At 43.2% G+C, this 12,591-nt stretch overlaps 1 protein-coding gene across 1 annotated transcript in view; it reads right to left on the bottom strand.

Moving 5' to 3' along the window:
• abca12 (ATP-binding cassette, sub-family A (ABC1), member 12) overlaps window positions 1–12,591 on the bottom strand; it is a 103,153-nt gene that overhangs the window by 68,161 nt on the left and 22,401 nt on the right. Inside the window, exons 15-23 of the mRNA XM_021597492.2 lie at window positions 10,757–10,927; window positions 10,099–10,310; window positions 7,248–7,378; window positions 5,097–5,217; window positions 4,218–4,548; window positions 3,264–3,923; window positions 1,344–3,161; window positions 643–1,022; window positions 181–299 (exon numbers count right to left, since the gene is read on the bottom strand). Coding sequence (XP_021453167.2) covers window positions 181–299; window positions 643–1,022; window positions 1,344–3,161; window positions 3,264–3,923; window positions 4,218–4,548; window positions 5,097–5,217; window positions 7,248–7,378; window positions 10,099–10,310; window positions 10,757–10,927 — 3,943 coding nt within the window. The remainder of the gene's footprint in view (window positions 1–180; window positions 300–642; window positions 1,023–1,343; window positions 3,162–3,263; window positions 3,924–4,217; window positions 4,549–5,096; window positions 5,218–7,247; window positions 7,379–10,098; window positions 10,311–10,756; window positions 10,928–12,591) is intronic.

The raw sequence follows: 12,591 nt of genomic DNA, 5'->3' as shown, positions 1-12,591 counted from the left end.
GTACTATATCACAGGCCATTAGGACAGTAGACGCACTGTCCCAAATTGCCACCTTTCCCTATATAGCGCACTACCCTATGGCCCCTGGTCAAATGTAGCGCACTACTGTATGTAGGGAATAGGGTGCCATTTGGGACATAGTCCTACAGTGATATTGAGGAGCTGTTATAGGCAACTTGCCTTGGTTTTGGCTGGAGTCCAGGATGACATGAGTGATGTTGATGATGATAGAGAGATAGACCTCGGCACTGCTGTCAGGGGCCAGGAGGCCCTGGACCATCTTCAGCTCGTTCACAATGCTGAGAGGAAAGAAAATGTCATTGTTATCGTTATGTTATCGTTTATCGTCATCAGCAGCAGCAAAAGTAGCAGCATCATTGTCATCATCTTCACTGTGAGGGGAGGGAGTAACAAAACAACCCGATGATAATATTTTTTTGTCATCATCAACAGCATCATCCTAAAAAACACTGACGTCTTCTGATTTTCAATGAGCATTTAGAATCAGTAAGGTTACATCCCGAATAGCACCATATTATCTCGGGAACTTCTTTTGACCAGGATCCACGCACAGCACTACTGCCATTTGGGACGCAACCTAAAATGCATTAATATTGACAGTCCACACACAGTACAACTCACATCTCATTCCACTTATCAGGCCCGCCCGGTCTGGAGACTGTCTCAAGGTAGGTGCTAATGAACCTGAACCCTGGCAACAGATACCCAACAGCCTCCTGGGGGACCAACAATCTAACCACACCCTCTGCCCTCCTGACAATCTCCATGGTGATGTTGAGTGACTGGGCGTTGCTCATGTTAGGTCTGAATGCCAGCTGGAGGGCATCCTGAAGAATAATCTGGACCTCTTCACCCAGTAGAATACCCTGGATCTCTGCAGTGCCATTCTGTGGTGTGAGGCCCATGGTGAAGCCACTCAGGACAGAGCTTGCAGCATCCATGAATGCCTGGATGAACTGGTCACTACCCAGACCTCCTTCCTGACTGGCCACCAACAGAACCTGAAAGGATAGGAGAGGAAAGGAGAGGAACGGAGAGGAGAAAATACAATTTAAAAAATAGAAGAAAAGGGAGAAGATAAGAGAAGAAAATAGAAGATACCAGATTTTGTGTTATAAATCCCCAAGTGGAAATGAGTTTGTTTGTCACACTACAGCCATAGGGGCTGTAATCCTAATTTAAAAGTATACATTTTCACTTTGTATCCCAATGACAGTTCAAATTCACCCCATAGTAAAATATTTACAAATACTGTCAAAACTGTAAAATTGCAAAATAAGTCTTCTGACCTCAATGGGACTACCTGTGTAAAATGAAATTACCTGGTTGAGAGCCTGGCTGTTGTGTTGGATGGCTGTGAGGTAGGCCTGTTGCTCTGGGGTGAGGAGAGAGCCAAGAGTCCTGAGAAGTTGCTGGAGGTCCAACCCAGGAGTAGTCACGTTCATCATCCCACCGCTTATGTTCCAATGCAGCATATTGGTCAGGACCTGGGTCACACGGGGCTGTCTCAGCCAATCCTGTGTCAGGTTGAGGTACTCCCTGATCTGGGTTTCGACCTCGCTTAACAAGCTGTGGTTTAGCCAGTTTACGTTCCCGAAAGAGTTCTGCAAAACCTCTTGGTAAGCAATGTTTAACTTTAACAGGTTCAGGTTTTCATTGAGTATCCTGATGACCGATTGGCCAATTTTACTCACATCTGTTCCATTGATGGGGTATTGGATACTCCTCATCAAATACTCAACCTCTTTACTAACAAAGATGGTGAATTCTGTCTGAGACAGTTGGAGAGCCAGCTGCATCTCTGCGATACGGAAGAAAGGGTCAAGGATTTCTGAGAAGGCACTAGTGCTGGTTTCATTCTCTAGCTTCCTCAGGTACCACTGTGCTATCTCCAAATACACTTTCTGTGCGTAATTTGGATCCTGCATAAGTGGATCAGTGGAATTGAGTGAGTAGACTGGAGAATGTCCAGAGGCGGTGAGTTCGATCAAACCCTCAAGCACAGTGAGTTCATTATTGATCAGGGTTTCGGCCTCATTAATCAAGCTGTAGTTTAGCCAATTGTTCCCCATAACCGCTTGGTAAGCAATGTTTAACTTGAACAGGTCCAGGTTACCCTTGAGTATTCTAATGACCGATTGGCCGATTTTACTCACGTCTGTCCCGTTGATAGGGTATTGGATACTTCTCATCAAATACTCAACTTCTTTACTAAAAAAGATAGTAAATTCAGTCTGAGAGAGTTGGAGAGCCAGCTGCATCTCTGCCATATGGAAGAAAGGGTCCAGGAGTTCTGAGAAGGTACTGGTTCTGGTCACATTCTCTAGCTTCCTCAGGTACCACTGTGCTATCTCCAAATACACTTTCTGTGCGTAATTTGGATCCTGCATAAGTGGATCAGTGGAATTGAGTGAGTAGACTGGAGAATGTCCAGATGCGGACAGTTTTATTAAACCCTCAAGGACATGGAGCTCGTTACTGATCAGCTCCACAGACTCCAGGTTGAGATGCTGTAGATTCTCTCTGATGCTGGCTATGGTATCTGTAATAGCCTCAGTTGTTGGTATGAGTGGGGTTGGGCCAGAGCTGGCGGCAAGGCCGATACTCACAGAGTGGTTGACCAGGATGGGGAGGAGGGAGATTAGCGCTGTGCAGTTGGACTGGCATCCTGGAGGTATAGGCAGAGCAAGGATAAAACCAGTGACCTTCTCACTCAGCTCCAGTGCACACTGGGCCAGGCTGATGGGATTGTTGGGCTGGGGCTCCAGGCATTGTTGCACGTTGATGACGCCCATGATGCTAGCCAGGAGAGCTGGTGCGTTGGTTGCGCCGGCCAGGGCAGCCATCTTCTCCAGCTCCCCCAGGGTAAGGTTGGATTGTAGCATAGCTTGCTGGAGAGAGGATACGTTGATGTTGGGAGTCGATGTAATCTGCTGGAGGAAGAAGGCAGTCTGGTCCACGGTCTTGAGGACAGACTCTGGCGTGACGGACTTATTGTTAGACATGTCGGTATCGTGCCAGGCGAAGAGGAGAGTAAGCAGGTTGACAGTCACTTGCATGGACTCCTGGCTTGCTATGCTGGGTTTAGCTTGGCCCCCACTGAACATGTGGTCCCCACTAGCTGCCAGGATCTGGAGCACCTGTAATAATAACAATAATAATACAAATAATAATACATTGGATTTAAAATGCCTTTTTTTTAAATGAAGGACAATGGATAGCAAAACAAATACAAAACCAACCTGTGGGACCACAGCCGTGCAGTCCTGACCTGCCGCTGTACATGACACCAAGCTCTCCATCACAGCCTGAAAGTGGCTGACCATCCCAAGGTACTGCTGTTGGAGCTGTAGAGGTAGTAGGGCCGAGAGTCTCTGTAGTAGGGTCTGTAGGGCAGCCTGATCCCCAGCCTGGCTAAGCTGCTGGACGTACAGGAGCTGAAAGAGGTCCACCACAGCCAAATGGAGGTCTGTCACCTGAGCTGTGGTGAGGTTCCCATCTGGAAGCAAGAGCTGCTCATATCTGCGTAGCTGTAGACTCGAGACCAGCAACTCCTGTAGTTGGATCACGTACCCCAGGAGAATGGGCGTTGAGTCGCCGTTAGGAGCATCCAGCACAGTCTTCAGCCGCTCCATGGCCCGCAGGATGTTGTCTGCTATGCCCGCTGAGCTCTGGTTGGTGAGAGGATTGAGCAGCTGTCTGAGGAAGGCCAGGGAGGTAGAGTTGAAAGAGCCAGAGTAGGTGATCAGAGCATCTCCCATGCTGAGAGACAGAGGCAGGGTCAGGTTTCCCTGAGCTACTGAGAGCCACTGCATCAGCAGAGCCTCCACCCTGGCCAGGTCTGGCATGTTGGCGTTCTCGACAGGGAGCCCGGTAACTAGATGCCGGGTGTCCTTGGCCACCTGAGAAATTTTCATTGACTTTATTACATATTACATATTACATATTTATTACATATTATGATATTTTTGGTTGTTTTAATTATGTTCTGAATCATTAATCATATCTACAGTTTCAAATCTACAAGACATTGATCTTGAATAAATAATACAATTGCAAAATACTATACGGTGTGGTTTCCCGGACACAGATTACATTTAGTCCTGGTCTAAAAATCATGCCCTATAAAGAATCTCCTTTGAAAATGCTTTCTAGTCCAGAACTAGGCTTAACTTCTGTCTAATGTTTTTGGCTACCTTCAGGGCAATGGCCATCACAGATGAAGCATTGGGAGCCTGGAATCCACCTCCCTGGGTCCACAGGGCTTCCAGAGGCTTCAGGCCCAGGGCCTCTAACATCTCCCCCAGGAGAGAGAGGGGCAGCTCGGAGTTGGTGCTAAACTGCTCCAGGGACATGAGGTTGGAGACCAGCGTGATGTCCTTGTTCAGGATGGTGATCAGGTTCTCCAGGAGGGCTGGGATGGAGCCGTCCCCTAGGACTAGGTCGGACCTGAGGAGCTGGGTGACCGGGCCTGTGGCAATGTTTCCATAGACAGCCTGGAGGAAAGACAAGGAGCCCTGGACATGCCTGTTGAAAAGAGAACAAAAATATTTGTTATCTCCTCACTTGGCACCAAACACATGCCTCATAATCAACTAGAAAAGGTACATTTACATCTAATAAACCACTAATCAAAATCAATAACAAATCATTTGTTTTAGTAATAATCTATTAGTCTATATGTTGTAATAATAATCTAGTCATAAAACATATGATCAATTGACAACAACAAAACAGATCAATGAGAGCGCAACACTAAGAAGTAAGTGTGAATCGGATTCATTACAATGTGAGGAACAATTAGACACAATGTGAGCAGGAGAAGGAAAGACAGATAGTCTGTGGCAGAAGTGACATTACAGTAGTTAGATAACACTTTACTTAGAGGCACGGTATGCATCCCAAATGGCACCCTATTCCCTATATAGCGCACTGCTTTTGAAAAGAGCCCAATGGGCCCTGGTCAAAAGTAGTGCACTAAGTAAGGAAAATGGTGCCATTCTGGACATGCCTAAACCATAAACTCCACACCTATGGCCAGGCTCTATCCTTCTCTGCCCTATGAGATTACTTACCTAAGTAATACAGCAGGATTAGCAGAAAACTCCTGCACCAGAGCAGCGGTGGTTGGGATAAACTGCTGCCAGGTAAACCCAGTATTGCAGATATAGGCGTATGTGGTAGAATCAACAGTACCTGTTATGATATATATTATATATTGTTTTAAAACAGATAGAGTTCATGAGTGGAACAGACAGAGCCTGCGTCCAAAATAGCACCCTATATAGTGCATTACTTCTGACCAGGGGGCTCTGGTCAAAAGAATTGCACTCTATAGCGAATAGGGTTTGGGACAAACAGTGTATCTTGTCATTATGTATCTTTGTCACAGAGCTACTGCTCAGCATTGATGACAACACCAAGACAACCAGGGCAATGAGTAGTCACGTTATCGAAATGTAAACACGTGCAATGGTGGCCATATTGCCAAAAATGCATGTAGCTTTGAGCATTGGATATGGATACTGGATATTGCTGACTATGAACATTTGCTTATTCCTCATTATAATGAGTAATCAAATTGCTAGCTCTCAGCAGCTTCTGTTCCATGGTATGATTGGCACTTAACTGATCAGTTATAACAATAAGTAAATGTCATACTGTCTATTTGTGTACTTGTGAGCTAAAACTGACCCTAACCCTCCAGGCGGTAGCTGCCTCACCTTACAAAAACAGGCTATGGTCCATACTGGCTTGGACAAGGCATATAGTACATTTGGAAAGTATTCAGACCCCTTGACTTTATCCACATTTTGTTACGTTACAGCCTTATTCTAAAATAGAAGATTTTTTTTCCCCCTATCAACATACACACAATACCCCATAATGGCAAAGCGAAAAACAGATTTTTTTGACATTTTTGCTAATTTATAATTTTTTTTTAAAGTATTCAGACCATTTGCTTTGAGACTTGACATTGAGCTCAGGGGAATCGTGCCTCTGTTGATCATCCTTGAGATGTTTCTACAACTTGATTGATCCGCCTGTAGTAAATTCAATTGATTGGACGTGATTTGGAAAGGCACACACTTGTCTATATAAGGTCCCACAGTTGACAGTGCATGTCAGAGCAAAATCCAAGCCATCAGGTCGAAGGAATTATCAGTAGAACTCTAAGACAGGATTGCGTTGAGGCACAGATCTGGAGAAGAGAGTTCCTCTGTGGAGATGGGCGAAACCTCCAGAAGGACAACCATCTCTGCAGCACTCCACCAATCAGGTCTTTATGGTAGAGTAGCTAGATGAAAGCCACTCTTCAGTAAAAGGCACATGACAGCCCGCTTGGAGTTTGCCAAAAGGCCCCTAAAGACATTCAGACTATGAGAAACAAGATTCTCTGGTCTGATGAAACCCAGATTGAACTCTTTGGCCTGAATGCCAAGTGTCACGTCTGGAGGAAACCTGGCACCATCCCTACGGTGAAGCATGGTGGTGGCAGCATCATGCTGTGGGGATGTTTTTCAGCAGCAGGGACTAGGAGACTAGTCAGGATTGAATGAAAGATTAACAGAGAAAAGTACAGAGAGAACCTTGATGAAAACCTGCTCCAGAGCGCTCAGGACCTCAGACTGGGGCGAAGGTTCACCTTCCAACAAGATAACGACTCTAAACACACAACCCAAGACAATGCAGGAGTGGCTTCGGTTCAAGTCTCTGAATGTCCTTGAGTAGCACATTCAGAGCCCGGACTTGAACCCGATCGAACATCTCTGGAGAGACCTGAAAATAGCTGTGCAGCAACGTTCCATATCCAACCTGACAGAGCTTGACAGGATCTGCAGAGAAGAATGGGAGAATCTCCCCAAATACAGGTGTGCCAAGCTTGTAGCGTCATACCCAAGAAGACACAAGGCTGTAATCACTGCCAAAGGTGCTTCAACAAAGTACTGAGTAAAGGGTCTGAATAATTAAGTAAATGTTATTTTCAGTTTTTATTGTTAATACATTTGCACATTTTTCAAAAAACAGTTTTTGCTTTGTCATTATGGGGTATTGTGTGTAGATAGATGAGGGGAATTTTTTTTTAGAATAAGGCTGTAAAGTAATAAAATGTGGAAAAAGTCAAGGGGTCTGAATACTTTCCAAATGCACTGTACGTACCTTACCTTATGTGTGCATGTGTTCTTTATGTGTTTGTTGTATTGGTGTATGCATGCCTGACTCACAATTTGGTGAAGCGGTGACATTGGGCTGGTAGTTCATTATCCAGTAGGCGATGTGGAAGTATGACTCCATAGACGGCCACATTGAGCTGTTCTGGAGGTGAGAGCCCAGAGTGATGAATGCCCCCAAACCCCTGAGAGACATAGAGAAATGGATGTTCAGTTTATACATGACAACCAACTCATAACATATACACACTTACATATCCCACTAACATATTGGATAGCAATACCTCATCTCAGCTAGGGCTGACATTTTGTCAACCGGTTATTGTTATGCAAAACACCCTGCTGGTCACAAGGTAATTGACCGTTAATTAACATAAAGGTGTTTAGCATCTCCAGGCCTCCACACATACAAGCAGGTGATGTGCCTTTGGAACATCTACATTTCAAAAGGTATTTTAAATATATTATTTATTTTAGTCAGGTCTAAAGAAACATTATGATGTGAAGAAAATGTATTTCAGATAAACAGAATATGAGTTGGCCTTTTATTGTATGCTATCTGGCTATGCTCCATGCCGTAGGCTGTAGGCTTGTTCATTTAGCAGACAATATATGTTTAAAAGTCCCGTGCCATTATTTTATATTATATGACTTTATAGTAAGAAGAATATAATTAAATATAGCTGAATAAAATAGAAAGGATTTTTTACCAGTCTGGAGGGAGTGCACATATGAAATGGCTATGCTGAGCGTAAACGTGATCATTTGAAACAGGTCCTATAAAATAGATTTAGATTTATTTGGAAAATGTTGTTGTGATTGATAAACCTTAGAATGTCTTAAAAATCAAAACATATATGGGCTGCATGACGAACTATAGGCTATTGATGATTTGAGAAAGTTGCAAAAAAAAGCTTGCGCTATGTTCATTGCCTCAAGATGCACAGCTGTTCTCTCATCAAGTGATCATATTTTCACCCATCAGATTATTCTCAATTTAATCTCATCTTCACAAATATGTCAAATTAATTTTGATTTAGAACGGCCCATTATCAAATGGGCAGGAACAGGGGGTGGGTAAAAAGACAGGGAATGGAGGCCGCAAGCTTCCCACCGTCCGTTTTTCAATGATCCCTGGTAGCCTACTTCGGTTTTATAGCAGAGCTGTGCTTAATATGAGCAGCTGGAAAAGAAATACAAGAACACTTATTTCACTTCATGCATCAACCACTGTTTGAGGTGCATGCTATTGCTGCGCAACAGTTAATATTTCGCCCACACTCTGCATGCCGTGGGCTCCCCAACCCTGTTTCTGGAGCTACCCAGTGCTTAATTTGGGAAACCAAGTGAAATCTGTTTGGGAACATCAATAGTAACACGTTTTCACAACGAAATACAGCTTCTCTGAATGTTCCAGAAAGGAATAAAGGAAAGAGAAGGAGGTGGAAACACTTGGTGGTGAGATATTCTGTATAGCTAAAGGTAATGTTCCACCCGATTAACCCTATTACTAGGCTATTCAAAATCAAATACAAATGCACTATAATTGTAGGCTACCTGTAAGCTCCCCTACACAATCAATGAACCAACAGCAACGCCTAGGGCTATTCATTCTCTCCCAGACTCATGAATAGAAATTTGGAGCATAAGCTAACCAGTCCATCCAGTATGCATAATAATACAGTACACGCTCAAAGGTGATTAGGCCTACTCCAATTTGTTTAATTTTGGAGTATAGGCTAGACCAATGATGTAGCAAGGACATCTTAAATCAGTTTTATTTGATGTTTTTCTGCCATGCATGATAAGCGGTAGGCTATGTATTGTACAATTTAGTTTTTAGGGCTCATTCTAATATGCATATGGGTGCTTTGAATTCATCATCACCTTAGAAAGTGGTATCCATTTTGTTGTGTTAAGGCTTTGAAACAACATACAAAACAACCATGTTTTCCACTCAGCTTCAACTTGTTTTTGAACTTCTTCCTTCAAACTGATCATCACAGTGAGGTGAGATTTAAAAGCTCATACTGTTTTGATGGTAAGTGTTGGATGTGATTTTCGATCGCATTTGCATTGACATCAGAGTGGTTAGAGGGACAATAGAGCCCTGAGTACCAGGTTGTTAGGGCCTGATGGTCGTTAGCAAGTTGGGAACTACCAGAGTATGTCCAGAGCGCATAAAAGGACTCAACGGTCAAGTGGAATCTCACTTTACGTCAATGCTATATTCAGTATCATTTCTGCATGTTGTATTTGCTAACGCATATTGATAGACTCAATATTTTCATGATGTCGGCTCGCCTACAGTACCAGTCAAAAGTTTGGACACACCTACTCATTCAAGGGTTTTTCTTTATTTGTACTATTTTCTACATTGTCGAATAACAGTGACGATATCAAAACTATTAAATAACACATATGGCATCATGTAGTAACCAAAAAATATATATTTTAGATGTAATATTCTTCAAAGTAACCACTCTTTGCCTTGATGACAGCTTTGCACACTTTTGGCATTCTCTTAATCTCAAATATAAAATATATTTGGTTACTACACGATTCTGTAAGTATTATTTTATAGTTTTGATGTCGTCACTATTATTCTACAATGTAGAAAATAGTAAACATAAATAAAAACCCTTGAATGAGTAGGTGAGTCCAAACTTTTGACTGGTATGGTACATACTGACAACTCCGCTTGTGGATGCAAGGATATTGTATACTCATTTATACACAAACCTTGATTATATTATCTCAAAACAGCATGGTCATCCTGTGGTTACTAAAGGTACACTGACCATGACAAATGAAAAAGAAAGAGTATACACTCATCTCTACTTGGTCAATTTATTTGACCAACGTTTCGGCCAAAGGGCCTTCATTAGTGTGTGTACACACTAACCTTGTCATGAGAATCTGTGTCCAGTCCACTGCAGTGATGTTCTCAGGGACCCAGCCCACCAGGTAGGCAACATCCAACAGATTACTGAAGTTCCTCAAGGCCACTTCACCGCTGACAAAGGAGCCAGCCAGTGCATGCCACTCAGTGAGGATCATGGGAACGGTGACATTGACGTTGGTAGTGCCCTGTACTATGTTCATAAGCTGAGTCGCCTTGGATATAGAAGGAAATTACAAAATGATCAAAGAAAGTTGAATATGTTTTAGGATATAACATAACAACAATTGCTGGCTTATACTAAAACGTCTTAATATCCCAAAAAATGTACTTAAAGTAAGTTCTCAAAATTACAGAAAATGGTTTCTGGAAAAAAATCTATAGAAGGAAAATCCATAGGCTCATATGACACATTTTCTGTTTACTGTTTACTACCAATGGTATTCTCACTAGACCATTCATCAATGTTTCTAATGTTTCTAATGTAAATGACCTACATGGTCTAAACCAGTATTGGGTCTGAGGGAGGTGTGTGTTGTTTGTATTCTGCTTTTGTGATAACCTTTTAATCTTCAGTTATTTTATCAGAACCTCATTTTCTAGGGGTGACCTAGCCAATAAGACACAACCTGTGAGAGCTGTCCAGGTACACATGACTTACCTTGTCAACCACGGGCATCCACTCAGCCAGCAGAGCGTCTGGGAGACGAGAGTTGTTCCCTGGGCAGAAGAGGGCGTTCCACAGGCTGGGGTCCATGGAGCTCAGAGAGGAGAGCCAGGACCACTGGCCCAGCAGATCTTCACACCTTACTGGTCCCTGAGATATTAGGACCTATTGGAAACCAACAAGCAATGAATAAATTAATGAATGTCACTGAGCCATTATAACCTATTGGAAACCAACAAGGAATGAATGAATGGATGGATGTCACTGAGCCATTAAAACCTATTGGAAACCAACAAGGAATGAATGAATGGATGGATGTCACTGAGAAATTAGAACCTACTGGAACCCAACAAGTAATGAATGAATGGATGGATGAATGTCACTGAGCCATTAGAACCTATTGGAAACCAACAAGTAATGAATTAATGGATGGATGAATGTCACTGAGCCATTATAACCTACTGGAACCCAACAAGTAATGAATTAATGAATACATGTATTTATTTATTAATTAATGATTGAATAAATCTATTAAATAAATAAATACATAATGATTGAATGAATGAATGTCCCTGAGCCATTAGGATCTATTGGAAACCAACAAGAACATCATATCACTGAAAATATAGGCACTGTGTATGACCCATACACAGTGCCTTCAGAAAGTATTCATCACCATTTTAGAAATGTTTGCAAATTTATTAGAAATAAAAACCTGAAACATTATATTTACATAAGTATTCAGACCCTTTACTCAGTACTTTGTTGAAGCACTTTTGGAAGCAATTACAGCCGTGAGTCTTCTTGGGTAAGACGCCACAAGCTTGGCACACCTGTATTTGGGGAGTTTCTCCCATTCTTCTCTGCATATCCTCTCAAGCTCTGTCAGGTTGGATGGGTAGCATTGTTGCACAGGTATTTTCAGGTCTCTCCAGAGATGGTTGATCGGGTTAAGGTCTTTGCCTCGATCCTGACTAGTTTTCCAGTCCCTTCCACTAATAGATATCCCCACAGCATGATGCTGCAAACCACCATGCTTCAACGTAGGGATGGTGCCAGGTTTCCTCCAGATGTGACACTTGGCATTCAGGCCAAAGAGTTCAATCTTGGTTTCATCAGACCAGAGAACCATGTTTCTCATTTTCTGAGAGAATTTAGGTGCCTTTTGGCAAACTCCAAGCGGGCTGTCATGTGCCATTTACTGAGGAGTGGCTTCTGTCTGGGCACTCTACCGTAAGGGCCTGATTGGTGGAGTGCTGCAGAGATGGTTGTCCTACTGGAAGGTTCTCCTATCTCCACAAAGGAACTCTAGAGCTGTGTCGGAGTGACCATCGGGTTCTTGGTCACCTCCCTGACCAAGGCCCTTCTCCCCCAATTGCTTAGTTTTGGCCGAGTACGGGAGTTGTAGCGATGAGACAAGATAGTAGCTACTAAAACAATTGGACACCACGAAATTGGGGAGAAAAAGGTAGCCTTTTTTCCACATGTGTTTTGTGGGTGTTGTTCGCCACACGGGGCTGTTTCGTTGATGCACGTTATTTTGTTTTGTTCCAGTGTTCTGTCGTTTTTATTAAACATTATGGACACTTACCACGCTGCATTTTTGGTCCTCGATCCTTCTCGCTACTCCTCCTCAGAATAGGAGGACGAGATCCGTTACAGATACACCCACCACAAAAGGACCAAGCAGCGTGGTAACGGGCAGCAGCAGAAGAAGCAGCGATCACTGGACTCCTAGACATGGGAGGAGATTCTGGACGGCAAGGGACCCTGGGCACAGGCTGGAGAATATCGCCGCCCCAAGGCTGAGCTGGAGGCAGCGAAAGCCG

The sequence above is a fragment of the Oncorhynchus mykiss genome, chromosome 3, assembly GCF_013265735.2.
Source record: "Oncorhynchus mykiss isolate Arlee chromosome 3, USDA_OmykA_1.1, whole genome shotgun sequence".
Classification (NCBI taxonomy): Eukaryota; Metazoa; Chordata; class Actinopteri; order Salmoniformes; family Salmonidae; genus Oncorhynchus; species Oncorhynchus mykiss.
Note: the sequence above shows the minus strand (reverse complement) of the source record. Positions and strands in the feature narration are given on the sequence as shown.